We start from the raw sequence: 23,020 nt of genomic DNA, 5'->3' as shown, positions 1-23,020 counted from the left end.
GAGCTGCAGCTGAAGTGAGTGCACGAGCCTCACATCCTGTATTGTGACTTTAAGACCGGGGCTTCCTTGAAACCGCCCGGCTCCGTGTTAGCGTGAGCAAACTTGTGCACCGTAACTTTTTACTTGGAACTTTAATGAACAGGTATTTATTGTTTGCTTTGATCGGCGCAGTTAGCTCTTCTCTCTCTCTCGCTCGGCGCGGTTCTTCTTCGCCCAGTATGCGTGTTTGCAGACGGGGAGCGGCCGCGGTGACATGCATGTTGTTAATCTGGCCCTAACCGCTGGGAACTGACTTCTGCACATTAACGCTAAAAAAAACACAACAACAACAACAACAAAAACAAAACAACGCGGTGCTGTGAGAGCGACGGACCCAATGGACCCTTCTCCGTCCATTATAACGCAAGTGACCAGGGAGGAGGAGGAGGAGGAGGAAGACGCTCGCGGTGAGGAAGGTGAGTTTGTGTGTATGTGTGTGTTGGGGGGGGGGGAGAAGTTTTCTGGAAGTTTTCAGCTGCGCATGACACTGTGACCGGGACACGGGACACTCGGGGCGGAGAGGGGTCACTGCTGTCAGCTGCTGCTCCCACAGACCCACCTACACTGGTCCCAGTTCCAGTACACAACCACGTACATGTAGAACCCCACCAGCACCACCAGCCCCCGGGTTCTTCTCACTGTTCTGACCCGGCTCTGAGTTCACTGTGCCCGGCGTAGGCCCCAGCTGTGGAGAGCAGCTGTCATACATGGAACACAAAGTAAGGACATGTGATTTTAAACAAGCGTCTGAAGCTGAAAGTGACTTAGTTGTGTTGCGCAAAGTTTGCGTTGAGTAATGCGTCCATTCGTCCACGGGGGCGGGGCCACAGGCGCTGACAGCTGACTGTCACTGTTGTTTATGGACGTTGAGCTACTTCAGCTCATTATTTATTCATTCACTTTCACAAACCGGCCACACAGAGGATCCTTTGACGTCCTGGTGAAGTCTGACACGATGTGTGATTGTTGTAGTGATCAGGAAAACACAGGCTGTTGGCCTTTAAAGCTATGAACCGTGTCAGCGGGGTTAATGTGAGGCTGCAAGCATTTTCATGTTCAGGTCAGAGGTCACCGAGAGGGTCGTTCCTAAAGCTTTAGCTTGTTGTTACTTGAAATAGTAGTTCATGGTGGATAAGATACAGTACGATGAGATAAGATACGATTTAGATGAGATGAGGTCAAATAAGATGTAATGAGATGTGATACAATAAGATGCAAAGTGCCAGTGGGTGCTGGATCCTTTCAGCCTCTCATGAGTCGTCAATCCTTGAACTCAGTTTTAAGAACAAGATATTTTTCCTGTTTTCATCTGCGGAGAATCGGTTTATTCCGGAAGCTGCAAACCAGGCCAACTCGACAAAACGACACCAGTGGCTTCAGTGATGATGTTTACATCAAATTTAGAAATTTGACTAGTTATTAAATGCAAAATCGCCCCTAGTCCTATAGCAAATGTCGATAAAGTGTGTGAATGAGAGCTCACCTTAGGCTAGAAGACGTCCAGGACATTTAACAAGAGCTGCTTTCACTGGAGATGCTCAGCTGACTGGAAACATCGAACACCACAAACCTGTGTAATGTTGATGCTAGAGAAGCGGCCATTGATAAAATCTGGCCTCCCTTTCTGTTGTGGAAGTCGACATGTAGATGAAGCTGCTGTGTGCAGTAACTCACTGGTGGAAAATGTTTACTCAGAGTATAATTACTCTGATTATTGATCATCGCACTTACAGTAGGTCGGAGCACAATGGCCCTGTGTTTGACCCCCATGTCCTCTCCAAATATGTATTTATCTGTGTATTTCTTAGCTGCAAAAGTGTTGAAATCAATCAATACATGTAAAATTGATGAGCCATAATTCTTGCAGCTGCTAATAAAAGTGCCACCTAGTGTTCTCCAGAAAGAAGGGATGGATCCAGGGGGCACTGGCAGTTGAAAAGTGATTGTATTCTCTATTATTCTATATTCTAAACATATTCAATGATGTGTGGCTTTAAATCAAAGAGCTAACAGTAAACAAGGAATGACTTAAATATGCACCTCACTGAATCAGACACTGTGCATGGATGTTGGACATATAATTGGACCCTTATGGCCCCAGATTTAGAAAAGTCCTAGTTGTGCCAGTGTTTCCTAACAGAGCCCAGCCGCCTGTGTTGGCCTGAGTTTTATGTGTGTGCTTTGGCTTCCTCCCACAGCAACAAGCACAAAGGTTAAGCATCAGATATACTGCTGTCACCCATTTGGCTGTGGGTTACTGTTTGGTAATTCGCAGTGGGGGAAATGAGAAACAAATCTCCAGTAAGATCTACCAGTGTAGCTACAGGACTTAATGATATAATATCTAACAATACTCCAATTAAAATGTTACTGTCCTGTCACCAGACAGAGACATAAGACCAGTGGTGGTTGAAGGAAAGAAGACAGTATGAGATGATGCTCTGAATCTGTAAGTGAAATGTTTAGTCAGGAGGTGGCAGCACCGTCCAGCTCTGCCAACTCAAGCCAGGGTCTGGGTTTTACATTCTCCTGGCCAAGAGGTCATGAGTCCAAAACAGGGCGCTAGTCCAGAAGAGGGGCTGGAGGAAAAGGAAAAGGGCCGGTTGTCTCTAGCGTCTCTGTTTTCACACGGTGCTGCAGCCAAACGACGACATCATGAATCCTTGAAAACTATGAATCTTTATTTAAAAATGTATTGTCCCAAACACCCACTGAGCCTTGAGGTTAATTATTTGTTTGGTGGCGTATTTATCACACACGTCTTCTGCCATATGCAGTTTTATGGGCACAATTATGGTGCTATTAATGTGTATTTATAGTAAATATCCTTTTTCAGCGATTGTTTTCTGTTCCATCTGTCCACTGACGTCAGCTGTAACTTTAAAGTATAATAACTAGTTGTTTTTCTGCCGTGGCTTGGGACAGTGTGTGAAATGAATATTTTTCAGACGCAAAATTTCTCAAGACCTTGAGCTGACCTGACCTACGGCTGCCGTGGCCACCATGAACCTCCCGCGCCATTTGCTGCGCGGGGGTGTGAAGCGGGTTGTCAGATCGTAACAGAGTATCGGTTGTCAAAGAGGCGGAAAGTCGGTCGTGGGAGGCCTCATTCTTGCTGCATCTGGATAGGAATAGAAGCAGCCAAGCACACTGGCATGCCTTGCCCGAAAGGGTCCCAGATAAGCCCGCTTTCAGCTAAGCAGGCTAAAACATGCTGATGTGGCGTGAGGTTGTTGCTGCCGCTTGGAAATGCTGTAACCTCATTATCAGTGTCTGAGCCTCTTGGACGGGGAGGTGTGAGGAATGTCGCAGTAGTTTGCTTCGTGCTCATTCCTGCCACCTAATTACTCACGATTAAACAAAGAGCTGCAGCTAAGAAGTGGAGCCACGATCACAACAGTGTGATTAGCATGTCATTTGTATAATAGACACTGGTGTGAAAGACCTTACCTACCTCAGCTGCCTGTGGCACATTTGGCTAAACTGGGTTTGCCATCTGCTTTTTAAAATGCGGGTGCGACTATGATCAGTGTGTGGCCCTGAACTACCAGTGGACTGTCGGCTTTAAGAGGTTTTCCTTGGTCCTGTATGATCTGACCTGCACATGCAACATGGGGCTGCTCAGTAAAAAGCTGTTTATGCTGCTTCAGGCTATTTGGGGGATGACTAAACTTTAAAGAAAACTACTAGACATGGCTCAATATGAATGAGGGGTTATAGACAAGTTTGGGAGCTAAGGTAGAAGTAGATGCTTTACAGCTCTTGTTACATGCAAATGCAATTCAATTAATTGAGTGATTATTAATTAATTAATTAATTTAGTATTGTGCAGTCATCTGTCACCCCCATTCTCAAGGGCTTATCACCCACTTTTATTTACAGCCAATTGGTATTTATTTACGTTTTGGAAACAAAGCCATTCCTGTGACTCCAGTGAACTATGACGAGAGCCATAATCTACAAATGAACAAAACGTGGACCAGCGGTGAACCTTTCCAGGACTGACCGAGCACTTTGATGACTCGTCCACGAGATCTGAAGATCTGCAGGCCTGACTTGCCTCTGTTAAGATCAGTGTTCACGATTCAGAAATAAGAAACCACTGTTATCCAAAATGAAGACAAAGGCTCATCTTACATTTGCCACAAAAACATCTAGTGGACCCCCAAGACTTTTGGAATAACACTTTTAGGGAAGAAGAAGAAGAAAGGAAGCTTTTGGAAAACATGGGTCACATTTCATCTGGCATAAAGCTAACACAGAGTTTCACAATAAGAACATCATACCAAACATTAAACACGGCGGTTGTGTTGTGGTCTGGAGCTGCTTCATGATGAGACCATGAATTTGCTCTCTATCAACATCTATCTTTATGCAGCAGGACAATGATCTGAAGCACACAAGCAAGTCGACCTCTGAATGGCTCACAAGAAATAAAGTCAAAGTTTCCAAGTGGCTTAGTCATGTCCGAACTTAAATCAAATTGAGATACTTTGCCAAGACCTCAAACGGACAATTCATGCTTGAAAATCCTCCAATGTGGCTGAATTAAATTATTTTAATTGCAGTTGTTTCCGCTCAGGGTGGAAGAACCAGTCACTAGATTTTTGGAGGCAATTACTTTTTGGATTGTGTGTATACTCACATTGTTTTTATCTTATATTAAGATTAGTTGGATGATCCAAAACATTTAAATGTGACAACTAATCAAAAATAGAAAAATAAAATATAGAAAAAGGGTCAAATACTTTGGTTGGTTTGGTTTTGGTCACCTCTTTTTATTTTGGACCTGAAGTCCTTCCATAAGGAGCCAGTGTCTGTTCAGGTCCACATTCTGTTGATGTTGACATTTGCAAAGTAGACATGATGGTTCGGAGGCTTTGGGAATGACATGATGTTGCAGAGTGTACAGTGTCAGTGGCTTAATTTAGTTTCATTTTTCTCCGGGTGCACTGTGAAACATTTCAGCGCAGTGTACACACGCTGCTGAGCCATTTCCTGCTGCGGAGTGTGGGTTAAACACGGCTTTGTCCAGGGCCTGTTTTCTTTGTGGCCTGGTCTGAGTATGTCGCGCATGTATAGAGAATCTCACCGTTAACCGCTGTCAGCAGCTGCTCTGCTCGTCTATTTTTAGTGCTCTGATGTGTAATTTCAGAAGTGGTTATGCACCGGGCCGCGTGACGTCTTTTAACACTCGGGCTTCACCTGCCCAGTTCCCTCGCCACACGTGTTTGCACACAAACCTTTCATCTTGGGACCAGGAAGCATGTCGGCGCCATAATGACCTGCTCACCAGTGGCTTCGTCCACTTTAAGCTCCAGTTGATTGAAGCAGTCATCAGGACAAGTCCATAGGGAATAACACGGACGAAGAGAAAGGTTAACAGTGTTTTTAATGAGCTGAGGTACATTGATAAATGTATACTAGGATTTAAGTGCTGTAATATGTCTATCTGTGTTTTGTTTTTACTAATATATATTTCATTTTATAATCTGGGGTTTGTGTTTTGTATGTAAAGCCAGTAGTTACCTCAATAATATTAAAATATGTCATAACTATTATCATAATGTGGTGATAAAAAAACCCATTCTCATAGAAAATTAAACTGAACAGATGTATTTACAGAATCAGGTTTTACGCTAATAAATTACATGTAATCAAAGCAGTTTATGGGTTAAGAAAAGAGGATGTAGCACCTTGTTATTTGGCACATTTTGATTTGTGGATATGGGCTATACAAATAAAAATGTATTGATTGAATTTCTTTAATCTGCAGTATATCTGATTTCCAATATTCCTCCATTAGATAAAGATTTACAGTTACAGTGAAAACTATTTCAACATTTACTTAATATAATAACAATAATTTGGCTTTTAATGGCTGGGTTTATACATCCAGGTGAACAGTAAACATACAGCACAGGGCTGTTATTAATGACTACTTTGATTATTGATTTAATCTGACAATTACTATATATGTTTACTGATTTTTTTTGTATTATAAAAGTAGTGATTAAAAACAATTTAACATTTAAAAATCTTGAGGTCCAAGAGAGGAGTTTCTCATTCTCTATTTATTACTATCACATAGGACAGAGATGAGCCACAAATCCTTCTTGCTATAAAAGTTCAGATTATTTCATGTGACTCTGATTTGATGAAACATCCAGTATTGTTCTGTATCAACTGCCGGCTCCTCTGTTTGTTGATCGCTCAACCAGGGAGACCACCGGCACTACTTCTGCAATCATCACACATTTACACCCAAAGCAGGCTGTCGGGTCCGTGATGCGCCCCCCCCCACGCTGAGGCTACAGATTTAGTCTTGTCTGAGCGGCTCGCTAATGTCCCGGCTGACAGCTCTGACATCAGGGCTCAGCTGGTTTCTCCGAGTTTTTCTTTCTTTCTAAATACCAGCTCTCATCACGCTGACACCAGCTGGTGGTGTTTTCTATCTGTTGTTACATGGGTTAGTGAAGTTAAGACAAAATGTTAACTAGTATACAATACGTGTGTTTTTGTATATGTCATCATCACGTCTCATGTGTGCAACCAAAAATACCAACGTTTAATGGTAAATGTTGTTTTCATTATTTTTGTCTTTTGTCAGTGCAATGTGCAACAACTCATTATAAAGTTGAAGATCAACAAAGTTCAAACCTTTTTTATTTTGAAAAAAACAAACAACTTTACTTTTGTTTTCACAAATATTCAGCAAACGTTTCTGGTTTATCAGAAAAACAAGTTTTCAACAGCTTTTTGTTAATAGAAATACTTACAAAATGATGCTTCTCTCTGTGTAATGTTTGGCGTTATGCGTGCCGTAGAGAAACAACTGTAATTTAAACAAATTCTTAGAATGAAACAATAACAACATTCACCAGGATGTCGTCACCTGATTATTTTTGTGGGCTGAACCGTACACGTTTGCTCTCTTATGCAATCTATTTTAACCTTTTGCTGCGCATCTGAAATAGCCGGAGACAGACTATACACCGAACACAGCAGGGGTCCGGCTGACATGAGGTGCTGCCCGGATCAGATACCCTGGACGAGCGCTGGCGGATCCAGCCCTTGCCAGATGTGACTTAACAAAATACACGTTACTCTAGTTACTGATGGAATAAAACTGTAGCAAAACACAAGTGCATACAGAAAATATTACATTGTCCATTGATTTGCATTTTAACTGTAGTTACTGCCTGATATGATCTTTTGCGCTGAAGAATGATCACAGTCAGTCCCACAGATTTTAAATTGAGATGAAAGAGCAGTGGTCTCAGTTTCAGCCACTTCCCGGAATGTGTATATCTATCGATTTTGAGGAATGTGGAATCAGTACAGTATGTCCATCATCTCTTATATAACCTCTATCTCTCTCTCGTTCTGCTTCAGGTGCCCACACAGTTTCCCCATCGAGGAAGCCTCGCAGCAGAGGCCTTTTCCGCAGTCTCTTCTGCTGCCTGTGTCGCAAAGAATCAGAGCCGACTCCGGTGAGGAACAATGTCCCCTTACTGGAAGAAAATGGGACTCTGTCAAAAGTAAGTTCCTCTGGCAACATCCCTCCAGCTCCTCCTAACGAGATTGACTTTCTCTCGCCCTCCTCCTCGCTCGTCTGCTGAGCAGCATGTGGTCCGCACTGATTGACAGCCACGTGACGCCTGAAACACATGTTTTCTTGGCTCAAAGCTGTTGGTGTTTACTCACCTCTCCTGTGCCGAGAAGTATCGTGCAGCAGCATTTCAAAATTTACTCCATGTTCAGGCATCAATCAAAAGGACGAAGAATTACAAGAAGTGCAGGAGTTGGGAGTAAATGTTACAGGAAGATCGCTGCTCGCCCAAAAGTCCAAAAACAGACACCGTAGCGGTGCCACAAGCAGGACACACAACACTAGATCCTGCATTGGAGACATCCTTTGGCTTAGAAAACTATGATACATATCAGATATCAGGCATGATCCGATTAATTTTAGAAACTGATAACTGATCCATTACTACACAGATTATGTGTGAACGGTGTTTGAAAATGAAAAAAATGTTAATAGGGTTTGGATGTTTACGTTTGTGGAATGGTGCTTAATCCACCAGTGACCACTACTCCTTTAATTATCTTTTTTGTGATTATACTTCCCATAGCACAAGTGATTATAGTTATAGTTATGGAAAACAACTTGGCTTTAGTCGGTTATGGTCTGAAGATCAAGTAGTCAAGATCTTCTCACGTGTCCGTTTCAGATTTATGCCTGACTTCAGCCTTTTATAGAGATTTGATATTCCAGAAGTTATTTGTCACTTCTTTCCAAGCCCCCAAAATAAATTGCTTGGTCTCTGGTGAAGGAAGGGGTGGGGGGGGTTGAGTCAAGCGCTAGTCTCAGTTTTGGTTGTGACAACCTGTCATGTCATCGTGCATGCTGCTCCTGTTGCTGTTACTCTCTCAGGCTCCTCAGTGACTCCCCCTTCCAGCCATGTGAATATCCACTCTGAATGGACCCTGACCAGTTACCCGTCGCTCTGCTGGACTTGTACTCCGCAGGATCCTTAGAGACGGCAACATCCTGACCCAATGCATAGAGGATAAACTTTGAGCAAACATAGACTGACAAAGCATTTCACGATGTATTTGGAAAACTCTGCGCAAGTTAAAGTCTCTGGAGAAGGGGAGCCATCAGCGGAAGTCATGCTTGCAGAACAATGCCAGGTTCCCGATTTAACAGAAGCTGCAGATTTAACCAGCCCTTTGAAAGGAAGCACTGAACTCGGCATGAACGTCCTTGTGGAATACACAGAGCAAGTTGTCAGCAGAGTTATGGACTCGTCTCTCCTTTGCATGGAGCACTGCAGGATGAGTGGAGATGAGGCTGAATACAGCAGATATTGCAACGGACACGCTGAGAGCTTTGAGCAATATTCAGCAAGCAGCATATTTTTCGAATCCGAGCAAACCCTCGATAAGTGTGAGACTTCGAGGTTAAGCCAACCATTTAATGAATGTGCTCAACACTGCGAGTGTTTTAAACCTTGCAAGTCCTCTGAGCACAGTGCTAATCATAGCGTAGCTTGCAACAAATGTTGTCCTTGCTGTGAACACTGGACAGAACACCTCGGACTATTTCAGCAATGCAAGCCCCCCGGTCAACAGTTTGAGTCTCTCGACTTTGAGCGAGACAAATTGGCAATAAAATGTGACAGTTTAGGGCTGTGTGAAATGTCTGATTTCATAGCGGAGAGCACCGAGCAGCTGGAGTTACTCCAACAATACGAGTCTCCGGATCAGCAGAGCGAGTGCTCTGACTCGGAACCGGACACAGCGACAGAGGACTTTGAACAATGTGAAGTGGGTGGTTGCCAACCCAACATCTGTGATTCAGTGGACTCACTGGACTGTGGCACTGAACTCTGTGAGTATGATGAAATGCAAATTGAGTACGCAAATGGTGATGAGGAGGATGAGGAGGAGGATGAGGATGAAGATGAAGAAGAGAGCTATCTATGTGAACAAAATGAAACTGAGGTCGGACTATCAGAAGATGTAAATTCCTCACATTTGAATACGCCGGTCCCTGTTTGCTTTGATGACAGTGAACATGTCAGTTTTGAGGACGCTGAAGAACTCTCTCCGCAAACTCCGACACTAGACATGTCAGCAGATGACTGTGAGATGTGTGGAAGCGAAGAGTACGAAACCACGCAGCCGTGTGCAACTTCTGACAAAACCTCCGATGGCTTTTACACCGAAGAAGACAGTTTCTCCGATTGCTCCTCCATTGAAACAAAATCCTTTAAGACCTGTCCTGATGGCAGCATCCCGTCGGATCCCTGCTCCGATTCATCTGGGGAATCGGAAAAGGGAGTTCAGGGAGATTCAAGCGATGAGCAGACGCAGTGGGAATCGTTTGAAGACGATGAAGAAACGGAACAAAGGCACGCTAACGAAAGTGACGAGGATGAAACGAAAACACCCGCCGCGGTTGATATTGTTATTGGGGATTACTTTGATTTATTCGACAGAGCCGACCATTACGGACACGCATTTGCACCAAAGCACCATTACATCTCCTGCTTTGATGGTGGGGATGTACACGAAGGCCTGAACCTTGAAAAAGAGGCTGCGAGACGTAATGCCAAAAATGCGTTTACGTACGAGGAAGCCAGTGAGGAAATGGGTATCCAGGAAGCGGGTGTATGTCCTGAAGAAGCATGTGATGCAAGTCAAAGAGATGATTGTGAGTCAGAGATAAACCCAGAAGACTTGATCATAGATTCAGAGTCAAGTTTTGCAGAATATGATGAGGTTCAGGAAGAAGAGAGTGAAGCCTGTGAACTTTACACAGAGTATCACGAGGAAGCAGAGGAAGATGAAGACACTTTTGATAGAGAAACAGCTGAGGGCCATGTTTCTGAAATCTGCAACGAAGACGAAGAGGAAGAGGAAGAGGAGATCTGCCTGTCCTCTGGTCATGAGGAGAGCATGTCTGCACCATGTGCCGAGAACATCTCCGTTGAAGGTGATGCTTATGAAGAGGAGGTCTTTGAATCCCTTGGCGACAGTGCCTCTTCAATCGATCTTTGCAGAAAGGATGACGAGTCGGAGCCCGACGATAAAGCAGCTATTGAATGTCCCGAAATGGAGCCATATTGGTGGCTTATAGATAATGAAGGTGATGAAGAGGCGTGTGAGCCAGGTGTTGAGGATTACTATGCGTATCAGATTCAAAGTGCTCAGTCATCTGTTAAACAAGCCCTGAAAGGACTTATTACCGAGTCCCCCGCCCCTGGAGTTTGTCCAGCGGAGAGCGAAGCCGTCGGATTGGCAGTTAGTGAAGATATTGAACCGAGCGAGAACTTGGCCAGCTGCTCTGCCGCGGAAGAAACGGCCAATAAAATAATTCTGAAATCAGACAAGGACATCTCAACCGGGACAAGGTATCCTCTAGATATTATCCACAGCGTTGTCCCCGAACATGCCAAACTGGAGGGAGGCGATGCACAGACGGAGGAAAACGACTGCGGACAGGGCAGAGATTCAGATTCAGAGGAGGAGGAGGAGGAGAGTGACGATGAATCCTCTGAGGCCTGCGACTGCGACTACTGCATTCCACCAACCGAGCAGGTATTGCACCTCGACTGTGAAGCATCGAAGGACTGATTTGAGCTTTCAGAAGTGGGGCTGAAATGCTGAGGGGCTATTTTTACAGCAGTAAGGCGCTGCTGTCGACCGTGGCAGTGAATAAGTTACAGGAGATCTTCACTTGGCAGATTGTGTGGTATCTGTGTCAAACTCCAGCGCTGCCATTATCCTCACGTGGCAGCTCGCTGTACACAGACAAACACACGCACCGGGATACAGACGGCCTGTACGCTCATGCCAACTTGTTTTTAGAATCATAATCACACTAGCAAACACTGATGTCTGGCCACTTGTTGAAGGATGGAGCACAGTATGACGATATTATACATGCTCCATCAACATTGCAGCAGCTGTAGCATCCAAGGTTTCTTGTAACCCTTCACCGAAACAACACAACACAAGCCAGTGGCTCTTAAGTGACGAGAAACACACACACACACACACACACAATGAATAGTATGTGTCCTACATATTGAGATTGTACTTTCTCAGATTGAAATTTAATAACCTGTAAAGCGTAGCTGCTGCTCATATTGTGGGCTTCAAAGCTAAAAGAACTTTCTTTTTATTCGAGTTTTCCATTAATGAGCTTAAGTTCTAAAACTAAATTTGTTTGTCTTCAGGTTCCAGGAAAACCTCTGCTCCCACGGATACAATCGAACGACGCGGGGAAGATCTGTGTGGTCATTGATTTGGATGAAACACTAGTCCATAGTTCATTTAAGGTAAGTTTGCCTGTGTGACCTACTTTCTCTTTGTTAATGGAGGTGCTCCAGTATGGATTTGTTGGGGGCGGATGCCAGTAACTGATACTGGGGGAGTAAAAAAAATGTCCAATACCCGTTGCATGAGCCAAAGTTAATATTTAAACTGAGTTTGTAATTGTTCAGGCTGCAGATACTTGTTTTATTGAAACTAGGATATAGATCAATTTGTTTGTTGGGTTATAGACAAAGACAGGAGGAGGGTTCGATGTTTTCTGTCACATTTGCTTTTAAGTATTAATGAAAACTAGAAAATGCATCATGGACACATGGATCCCTTTTGAAGGCGTCATATTAAGGAGCTGATATATATTTATATATGGCAAAGAAATTGACAATGATTCCTATGATGTTGTTTTCAAGGCCCTTGGACAAATAAGGTTAATTGTTATTTGCAATATGACATTGTTATAAATAACTATAAACAATAAGAAAACAAAAACAACCAAATATATAGAACTGGAATTAAGAAAATAAAATGATTTTTTTACGTAAAATGAAATAAAAGCTATTGGCAAAAAATGTTAACGCTAATACTCGTATATCTGTAAAAGGCTCATATCGATATCACCAGTCACCCATTTTGTTGGTGGAGATCTTATAGTTATGTGTGTAGGCTTCTATCCAACATACTGTATTATTATAATGATTTAAGAGTCAGCTTGTCGAAACAAGAAATATGAAAACACTTGTCCTCTCAGTGGGAAAACTGTCCATTCAGATGCTATAACTCCACACTGCGTTGAGTGTATATGTGATTTCAGTATTGTTAAAAGATTCATATTTGGAGTTTATGTCCATTCGTCGCAGTGTCTGATCTGTGTGGGTGTGATACACTGTTGTCTCCCACCAGTATATTTAAAGGGTTTCTCATGGTTTAAAAATAATCCTTCTTCCAGGAAGGCCCAGGATTATGTATCATAAATACATATTTTATTATGAATCTAAATCTAAAGAGCATTAACACTTTTAAAAGGCTACAGGCGCTTTTCTTGCGTGTGCCGGTTTGTGCCAGTTGCACAAGTTTTCCACTCCATTTCAACTTGGCACACAAAGCGACACGTTGCCATTTTCTTGGCCAGGAGCAGTCACTTCCTGGAGTTGTCAGGTTGCCAGGCAACCGGCAGATACTCGAGGAAGTTGCTATTCTCAACCAAGAAATAATCCCGCGTGTAATCTTCACAGCTTGTTGTTTAGATACTATGGTTTGTATACAGAATAAACAAGGCTAAGCATTTTAATGAGCGAGCCTCAGAGGAACTGGGAGGTAGATGTTTGTAACCTCAACCAGAGTGTTAGTGCTGAAGTAATGTGACCAGCTGCACAGACACAAGAATGGGTTCAGTCTTCTCATCTAATTCTGGCCAAGTTACAGACTAACTGGTTTTCCCCCAAATCCTGAACTTAGACATTATCAACAAGATAAGATGAGCTAAGAGAAGATAAGATAAGATAAGATAAAGTTTATTGATCTCCCAACAGGGAAATTCACTTAGAGCAGCAGATAGTCAAAATAAAGAAGACAAGAGAACATGTGAAAGTATAAAACATAATTAAATAGGCAATAAAGTAAGATAAGAAACAAAAATCAATTAAATCCAGTGAATAAGTACATAATATACACCTTTACACTACAGATAGAATTTGTATTTGTAAAGAAATGCACTGAAAGAAAGTGCAGTGGCCCAGGATGATTGCATGAGGATGTGTGTGTATATATATATTGAAATAAACAAACACATATAGACTTATATATGCGTTGGCAGATATGTTATACACTATGAATATGAATGTAATATGTATTTATTGTAGTGAAACATGAATGTAATCAGTGCTATACACTGGAGTTTAGTGAGATCTGGTTTCAAACCAGCAGCTGCTCTGTGCACAAAGCAGCAGTTCATTATCTCTGATCCGTAATCAGTTTTCAGTAGTTCTCACTGAAACTGGATCTGACAAAGTCTGTGGTCTGTGGTAAAGTCTGAGTATCAGCAGCATGATTTGTGAAGGTGTCACCATCTTGATAATATATTGTAGTGTGTTTTTTAAGTTAGCTGGGATAATCTGAATATATATATATATATATATATATAGTGAATCACCCTGGGTTCTTTTTAAGTAATAATAATACGTTTTGTTTTCTTCAAAATGTATTTCTACTTTTGTTTATAATTATGATTTGATTTAATTGCATAAAAGTTTTGTGTTTACCTGTTTTTAAAAGGATTCTCATTGAGTATCTGCTATCAGATTCCTTGTTGACTGTCAAAGCAAACAATCCACGTGCCAACTTGTGCTCGACATAAATAGCAGGGTAGGATTTGCACGGCATCATTTTGCATTTTAGGAGGCACATCACAGGAGGCGCGGACTCGTATGTCAAATATACATTAGCTGTTGATTTTCTGGTTCATCTCCAGGCATCTTAAATCCAAGATCTCTTAAAAATGAATTGATTTTCAAGGACGAAAAGTAATAATAATAATAATAATACAATTTAATGAGATTCAAGGAACCATCTTCAATGACCTGTCATATCAATATCTTCTTCTTTTAAAAAAAATGGCTTGTGATTACAAATACCGACGTAAATATTGTACTTTCAAATAAGAAAAATGACAATTACAAATATTTCAAACTATAATCTCAAACTGCACGGTTGTAGTGTTAATACGCTTTCATAAACTCTGCTGCGTTTTTTATTGTTCCTTGAAATAACTGGCGTCCTTTTGTTTAGCTTGATGCCTTTTTAAGGTAACATTCAGTGAACAAATCAAAAGTCAAGGCTCCTGTGTCACGACAAATTATGTAATGAATGCCATGTGGTGTTTGGTCCTTCTCAGGTCACTGACCGTCCTAAAGGATGTCACTGGATATTGCTGCTCGCTATGTGTAAACAGGGTCAGAGTCTGTGAACCCCGTGTTTAAAACAAGGTGGATAATAAAACTCATTATTAGTCTGACACATAAAGAGAGCATCAGGTAACACAGTTGGTTTTAAAGGTTTGGTTGGTTTTTTTTGGAAGAGAGGAGAGCTGGGCAACTCGCTTTTAAAGAAACAAAGAGAGAAAACTGTAAAAAAAAAACAATAAGGGTGCACGATCTATATTAAAAAGTATTTTATATCAACCTTAAGTCATGTCATTGGGAAACTGTTTTCAATCTGTTGCTGTCAGACCATCCCGCTCTTTATTCAAATGTGACCTCTGTGTCTTCTTCACACTGCTCATTTGAAACTGTCTCCAGTAGGACACAGCTTTTTGCATTAATAACTAAATACATCAACAGATATTTTATTTTCAAATCAAACATTTCATTTAGAAAATCGTTTTTATTTTTGAATCAGGAGAATAAGTTGCATTTTGAACCTCTGTCCCTGTGCAGATCATACACACGTGTTGAGTGAGCTGGTGTTTGTGTGTTTGTTCAAACCAGTGACTCACACCGATTACTCACATTCAAACAAACGAGATTTCGAGAAGAAAATTCGTTATTTCACAAGCTGTAATTTTATGAGAATAAAAGTAAAGATAGGATATAAGCAGCAAGGAGAACCCATGCACACAGATGAAACCAACAATATACAGTCGGAATTGAAAGTTTCCTACAGTCTTTTAGTATTTTGTTATTTGTGAAACCTAAACTAAAGAATAAATTAACAATATAAAACAGACAGATTTTATGATTTTGTTCCACCATAAATTTACTTGTTGCCTTAAAATTATGACTTTATTCTCTTTTAAAAGTGCGACTTTGTTCCTGTAAAAAAAAATTCTCGTAATTAACCACTTTATTCACGTTATATTACGACTTTGTTCCTGAAATAATAGTTTTCTTTAACATGACCCTAATGAGCAGAGAGTTGCTGGTGTAGAAAGTTAAACACTAAATCCTGGATTTGCTTTTAGTTTGAAGATGTTTCAAGCAGATATTCCTCCTAGTAATGGAAGTTGTTTACATATTTGTTATTTAATATAGATTTTCTAAAACATTGGATCAGTTGGCGATGGACAGAACATAAACTAGAACTGTTAATTAATTATGGATGTATGCTCACACTTTGGGCCGGGAAATAAAACAATATCAATAATTATTTCAATATCGTTTTCATTTACAGTAATAAAATAAAAGTTTTTAAAAGAAATAATAATGTGGCACCTCCCGTGGTGTTTATGACTCAGACCTTCCATTTGAGAAGCATATTTCAGGGGTGAGAACTGCCCGAAAATAAATCAGATATTTTTTATGAGCCTTGTCACTTTCGGTCGAGCCTGTATTTCAATGATGGAATTGACAAGAGTGGTATTATGAACCGTGTTGTGTGACTGTGAAGTCGCTGAGGTGGCGTCTGGGCGTCTCTCTGACACATCTCCACTTCTGACTCACGAGCATCACGCTCATCTCTGCACAGTGTTGATTTTATAAGGAAACTGTACTTACTCTTGAATCTTGAATCTTGAATCTAACGCTCCTCTCTTGTTTTTCTACAGCCAGTGAACAATGCTGACTTTATCATTCCAGTGGAAATCGATGGAACAGTTCACCAGGTATGCACTGTTTAAACAAGCAGGATTGATTATGAGCACTTTACATTGCTGCACTGCACAAACACACACAGAAACCAGGGTAGAGCCCAAACACCACCTCCATGACCTGAAAAAAACGTCGGGCGGTTTACAAGCTCTCTAGATTAGGATTCAAACGTTGTACCCGGACTCCGGTTTGCACTGGAAACACTGCGCTGGTGCCTTGACAGTGCTGCAGCCCTGTCTGTTGATGGCTCCGAGCAGCAGGTGGCTATTTCAGAGGGCTGACGAAATGACGAAACCCTGGCAGGCTTCTCAGAAACCGCCGGCCATCAATCAGTCCTGCGGCGCATGTTGTGCCCTGCTCATTGGTGCCCGGGGGACGGCGGTGGCTGTAAATGGTAACTGCAATCTGTTGTGCTGGGCCCCCCCCCCAGAAGACAGAGGAGCTCTGATGCCCACAGGGCCTGGGTCTGGTTCAAGTAATCCAGGATAGGCTTGTTTTAGTGGGGAAAGCCTATTCAGGACGACTTGGTTCAGAAACAAGGCCGCCAGCAACTTAGTGCAAGTAGATCTAAAAACATTACAACTTATATTTAATTAATGTCACAATATACAATTATCAAAAGTGGGTCACACTATCCACTATATTTATACACACATGCACACGCCTGAATTGTAATGTTTGGTGCAGGTGCTTTACTTCATGTGCAGATACATTTGTTTTCTTCTCAATGAAATAAGATTAGATCTTCTCTTATTCTTACATTTCCCCCTCCCAGTACTTTGTGATGCTATGATCATATTTCTAACTAGAATGTCAGTAGAATGCAAACTTCTGCCAGGGTCCAACAGGCCCCTTATGAAACATGATTTAAATCCATAATGATCAGCCCATATTACACACACTTAAGCTGCTTTCAGACATTCACCAGACTCTGCAGTTCCTCCGTAGTTTCTCCGAGGAGGTGCACGTGTGAAGGCAAATGTCTGAGTGAGACGCTCCACAGTTTGTACCGACTTTATCCCCCTGACCTCCGAGTATAAAGTCCGGAGAAATCCAGGAGGATACGTGACATACTCAAAAATGAAGAAACAAAAAGAAAATAAAAACACGTGATCTACGCAGTTTAAGTATTAAAGCACATAAATTTAACGGGTACTTCCCTGAACCATACCGCATCCTACCACCAATAAAATCAGTTCAGTAGTTTTTTCAAATTCCTGCTAAACAAGCAGCGATGAAAACACAACACAAGGTAACAACTGAGTTCAATGTTCAACTCCAACTGTGTATTTCATCTCCTGTGCCCTTTGTGTCTCCGACCAGGTGTACGTGTTGAAGAGACCCCACGTGGACGAGTTCCTCAAGAGGATGGGAGAACTGTTCGAGTGCGTTTTGTTCACCGCCAGTTTAGCCAAGGTCAGACTTCTGCTGCATGACACACGACACATGAACACTGTTGACAAATCAATCAGTTTGTTGTGTAAAGCGACACCTGTTGTCTCATTATGCTCAGAATTATGAAGCTGTGCGTGTATGTGTGCAGTTTATAAGTGACCCTTCCACATACGCCCTGACACATAAAGAGATATTTACGATACCTGTCAGGGAATCCACGTTTTATCCTCAACATTTACCTCAAACTGCGTCGGCCTCAGCCCGTGCGGATCTGGTGTGAGTCATTACATCACCCACTTTCGCACATGACGCTGTCATGGGAACATCTGAGATTGTGTCAGAAATCGAATGCTGCTCTTCCGCTTGTCACGTTTACAAGCGTAAATGTTGCAGATATCACTTCTCTATGGCTCACACGTATGTCAGTGCTCACATGGGCGAGTGAAACCTGATGCAGGTTGGTTGGTGCTATATGTAGCCTATAACGTTCAGTACGTCTGACCTAGTGTTTCAGTCTTTCAATACGTGTTCTTTATTTTGTAATTTGGCTCTTTTAAATCTGATAGATCATTTTAAAAACAGCTTGTAAAATGCCGAATAAAGGAATATTGTACAATATACAGTACTAAGTTGCAGTTTTGCTTAATATTACCATAAAAACACACCTCCTGCCTAATACAAACACAAAACGTTCATTGACAAGCTAGTGCCAGATACAGTATTTCCCTCAGGAAGTAGGAGGAGACCAAAAAAGAGCAATAAGAGGCTGAAGTTACCTTCATCAGACCACATGACTCCAAATTAACACTAATGCTGATTTGTACTTATCTGTCCATGATGTGTTTACGCAACTAGTATAACTAACTAACACAACAATCTGTTTTCACTGTAAGTTTAGTGTCTTGTGTTTGTTTTGCTGTCTTTGAGTGGAAAGTATTGTGTGTGTTTTTTATCTATCATGCACAGTAACCTATCTAATTGATGTAAAGCAATTAAATTCCATTCATCTTCTGTTTCTCCGTAGTACGCAGATCCCGTGTCCGACCTGTTGGACAAATGGGGGGCCTTCAGGAGCCGTCTCTTCCGGGAGTCCTGCGTCTTCCACAAAGGGAACTACGTAAAAGACCTGAGCCGTTTGGGCAGAGACCTCAACAAGGTCATCATCATCGACAACTCTCCGGCCTCCTACGTCTTCCATCCCGAAAACGCTGTACGCTTTTCATATTTACCTTCTGCAATATACCGACATACAGTGTGAATGGGGTTAAAAGACATGTACCATTTGCCTGTCATTCACTTCTACAGGCTAAAGTAGTTTTCTAATTCCACAATGTCCTATTTTTTTCCCGAAGGTTCCTGTCGTGTCCTGGTTTGATGACATGTCCGACACCGAGCTCCTCGATCTCATCCCTTTCTTTGAGAGACTAAGCACAGTGGACGACGTCTACGATATTCTGAAGCAGGAGAGGACTTCAAGTTAACAGATGCAGGGCACTAGGATGACAACGATCACCAGTGGCTGTCGTCACGGGGGCCACGGAGGCCGGTGGGCCACAGGTCCCACGCCGGCCTCCCACTACAAGGACCATACTGCAAAAAAAAAAAAATACCTGTCATTTAATCTAATATTCTTATTGTATAGTGCATTAAAAAGAGTCACAGTAATCCTGTAGCTGGGTTCAGTGACAGTTATGTAATCCCGGTGACAGATTTTTCTTTCTTTTTTTTAAATTAATCGTGGACTTAATATAAGATTAAATGACTTCTGCAGAAATCATTTGCAGTGCAGCTAGAGCTGTTGTCATTGTGTGACAGCAGCTAGAGAGGTTGTCATTGTGTGACAGCAGCGGTTTGTGTACATGATCAGACACGACATCAGAACCGGTCTCATGTTTTTATGTCGAGGCTGAATGGTGGACGAACAGGTTTGACCGCTGTGGCCGATCACTGTCGCTGCGCCATTCGGCGCCAATCAAACCACATCACGTCGTTTGCATGTCAGTACGATGTAGCGTTTATATCTGAGGCTCCCACACGGAATACAACAGGTCGTCAGAGACAGTCCCCTGAATCTCATTGAGCTTATTTCCCCCAAAATGTTTACATTTGAATAATTTAACAAAAATGTTTTGTGGCACGTTTCACTACAAAATGCACATTCTGACATGTGCCAAACATTTAGTGTGTTTTTGAAAAGCTGCAATTGGAATTAGGGATTTGGTTTAAAGAAAATATACAATATTCTTTGCTGTTAGACGGAAAAGATCCAGAAACAAAAATCATGAGTAGTAGTCCTTATTCACTACAATACATGAATATGATTTAATAACTATATATAGTAATATTACTAAAAACTAATTATGAATGTGTAATAAATCTTTTAAGATGTAGTCTTATGCCCAAACTATGACAGAGTATTAGGGCCATGTTGTCAAAAAATAAATTATTGAAGATATCAATAATAGTGTTGTAATTTTACCAGAATAAAGTCGTAATTTAAATTTCTCAATGAGATTGGTTCTTTTTTCTTTAATCTCGTAATTTAATTGTTGTAGTATTCTGACTTTATTCTTGTAAAATTTTAATTTGAACTTATTTCTCATAAATGGCAACTTATTTAGTAAAATTACGACTTTATTCTTATATATTTATGACCTTATTGTTGTAATATTACTGTTATTTTTGTTAAATTTCTACTTAATTCTCATAAAATTACAACTTTATTCTTGTGATTTTACAAATCTATTCTTGTTGTGCTTCAACTTTATTCTTGTAAAATTATGACTTTATTGTAAAATTGCTATTTCTTTCTTGTGATTTTACTCTTGTAATATTATGAGTTTCCTCCCAATTCCGACCTTATTCTCATAATATTACAATTCTATTAATATTATGATTAATCTCGTCATATGACGACTTCTCTAAATCTCAGAATGAATTGTTTCAACATGACCCTGATACTGCGTCGTACAAAACATCAGCATCTTCATAACTACACAATCCGAGACAATATGAAACTGTAAACTTTAGACCTGGGTGGAGTTGAGCAGACTGAGTTCACACTGATCGGACCTTTTATACACAGACGAGTACCCCTGCAGAAATAGTGAGGTTATTTTTGTACATACAGAATATCAGACTGTTAGGCAATCATTGTGACTTGGTTTTAATCCTATTTGATGTAATATTATTTTATCCTTTTTGGAGATTTTTTAGCTGAATTGGCCATGCCCCCCCCTGTGTGTGTGGCCCCTTCGATAATGCAATAACTGTTAATGTGTGACCTGCTAAGGGCGTCTGAGGTAAGTGAGTGGTTTGATTTCGAAAGCGCACTTTGACGCCTCCTGTTGGTAAACTTGAATACAAAACCTTTTTTCTTTGTGTGTAAGGCACCAGCGGAGTCGAGTGTCCTTCCTGATCGATGTGTAAATTCAGTTTCTGAGGGGAAACTCGTGCCATACATGTTGGATCACCCTGCTTTACTTTGCCTCAGCCTGGAGCGAGTGTTTATATAATGTGTGTGAGAGTGTGTGTGTGTGTGTGGTTTGCAGGGTGCGGATTTACATGAGAATTTTAAAAAAACAAGATGCTTTGACAAGTCATGAGAAACATAACCTTATTCTTGGAATAATGATTTATTTTTTTTTTTTTCTTTTTTTACTGTATTATACAACCAGAGTATTAAAGATATGCCTCGTGTTTTAAAAAAATTAAATAAAAAAAAAAAGTTTTTAAATTGCTGCTGACAAATGGTTAAGATTGCAAAAAAAAAAAAGACAAATATTTCTACCTTGCATCAATAAAGCATGTTTTATTGAAACGGGTCTTATTTCACTTCAGTACTTATTTCCCCCCCGACATACCTGACGCTCAACACAACATAGCAGGGGGGGGAAACAAGTCCAATGGAAAAAATGGAATATGGCACAGAGTTGATATGAAAACAACTTATCATTCACCAATAAGTTCAAATGTAAAAACCCACTCAACACGCACGTCAGCAAATCAAGCTGGTTATCAATCAAGGTGATCAAGTAATTTTCTGTGACCTAGTTCTCTTGAATTACTTGATTTTTTTTTTTGGCCCAATGTATTTACATCACAAGCCACCATTTTTAATTTAAAAATGTCATCAAAACGTAAAAAATAATTTCTATACAATGGACAAGTGATGAGAAGAGACTGAGATTAGAGCTGCTGCCCGGATCTAAACCTTTAATTTGATGGGGATATGAAGGGGGTCAATTAGAATGTGTCTCCGGCAGTGGAATCACCTGACGCGTGATGTCACTGCTATTTAAATAAAAAACTGCCACAACAGACACAACACCATGCTCAGATATACGGGGGAAGTACACAGGATGTAAATCAGGTTATATTGCATTAAAAAAAAAAAAACTGCATAATTAGCCTGTAAATCAGCTCTGGTTGAAGATATGCAGATTTAAAGAGAAGCAAAAATGCGTCATTATGTTGAACTAGATATTTGAAATGTTCTTGTTTGAGTCTAACCATTCCCACTACAGAAGCCTTTTTAATTTTACAATATTTATATCAGACCTTATTAGCACAAATACACAATCAGCTGGAGCCTTCATAACACAGTAACAGTCACGACACTTCCACACACACACAACAATTATTTACAATCAAACTGCACTTAAATATAATTACAGAGGAACTGCTCTGTGAAACGGCTTCACACACGTTGACAACATTTTATATAACATAAATCTCAATCCTCGAATAAATCGAACCGCATCACAAACCCTGTTTCAACCTCTTAGTTAGACTGTGTGTAAATAACAACGTCGATGTCCCAACGTGAGTTCGAGGCGACGAGGCGACGACAGAGAGAAGACATCACTCAGGCATCACCTGCGAAATATGAGCAGAGAACAAAATATGAGACCGAGTATCGGTGAACAGTGAACTTCACTTACTCTGTCAGAATGTGCATCTGTGTCGTCCTTTACATAATAAGTTTTATTATTCATAAAAAAATATGTTTTAAAAATCTGTGGCAAATAACTTCAAGGATTATTCCTTTTAAGCAGCTCTTTACTTTTTGACTAAGCCGCTGGATCCCAAACTTTTCAGTGTCACTCCAGTCTTATCATTTTTACATTGGCTCCCAGTCTGGTGTAATTAATTATTCA

At 40.9% G+C, this 23,020-nt stretch overlaps 2 protein-coding genes across 20 annotated transcripts in view; one reads left to right on the top strand and one right to left on the bottom strand.

Annotated features, from left to right (window-relative positions):
• On the top strand, positions 1-21,435 carry LOC118119669 (carboxy-terminal domain RNA polymerase II polypeptide A small phosphatase 1). 2 transcript variants are annotated; one of them, XM_035173817.2, is made up of 7 exons: positions 1-455; positions 7,435-7,580; positions 11,793-11,894; positions 16,424-16,480; positions 17,790-17,882; positions 18,886-19,071; positions 19,214-21,435. In XM_035173817.2, exons 1-7 carry the CDS (start codon positions 377-379, stop codon positions 19,340-19,342), a joined length of 792 nt encoding a protein of 263 aa, XP_035029708.1. In that variant the 5' UTR covers positions 1-376; the 3' UTR covers positions 19,343-21,435. The 2 variants fall into 2 exon arrangements, with proteins under 2 accessions (XP_035029708.1, XP_035029707.2); XM_035173816.2 differs by lacking the exons at positions 1-455; positions 7,435-7,580 and adding an exon at positions 8,400-11,151.
• Positions 21,436-21,499: 64 nt separating this feature from the next.
• Positions 21,500-23,020, bottom strand: part of obsl1b (obscurin like cytoskeletal adaptor 1b) — a 31,535-nt gene continuing 30,014 nt past the window's right edge. For all 18 annotated transcript variants that reach the window (XM_035173796.2, XM_035173803.2, XM_035173798.2 and 15 more), the window contains one exon: positions 21,500-22,739. In XM_035173796.2, the coding sequence (XP_035029687.2) occupies positions 22,729-22,739 (11 nt within the window). In that variant the 3' untranslated portion in view covers positions 21,500-22,728. The remainder of the gene's footprint in view (positions 22,740-23,020) is intronic.

The sequence above is a fragment of the Hippoglossus stenolepis genome, chromosome 13, assembly GCF_022539355.2.
Source record: "Hippoglossus stenolepis isolate QCI-W04-F060 chromosome 13, HSTE1.2, whole genome shotgun sequence".
Classification (NCBI taxonomy): Eukaryota; Metazoa; Chordata; class Actinopteri; order Pleuronectiformes; family Pleuronectidae; genus Hippoglossus; species Hippoglossus stenolepis.
The sequence above is the reverse complement of the archived record's forward strand: the minus strand, read 5'-3'. Positions and strand labels throughout refer to the sequence as shown.

Excerpts from the sequence above, each read along its gene's own strand:
- LOC118119669 (XM_035173816.2), top strand. The coding sequence starts at position 8,656 with ATGTATTTGGAAAACTCTGCGCAAGTTAAAGTCTCTGGAGAAGGGGAG. Across the intron at positions 17,883-18,885 it reads TCACCGCCAGTTTAGCCAAG|TACGCAGATCCCGTGTCCGA; the intron begins GTCAGACTTCTG and ends GTTTCTCCGTAG. Across the intron at positions 19,072-19,213 it reads TCTTCCATCCCGAAAACGCT|GTTCCTGTCGTGTCCTGGTT; the intron begins GTACGCTTTTCA and ends TTTTTCCCGAAG.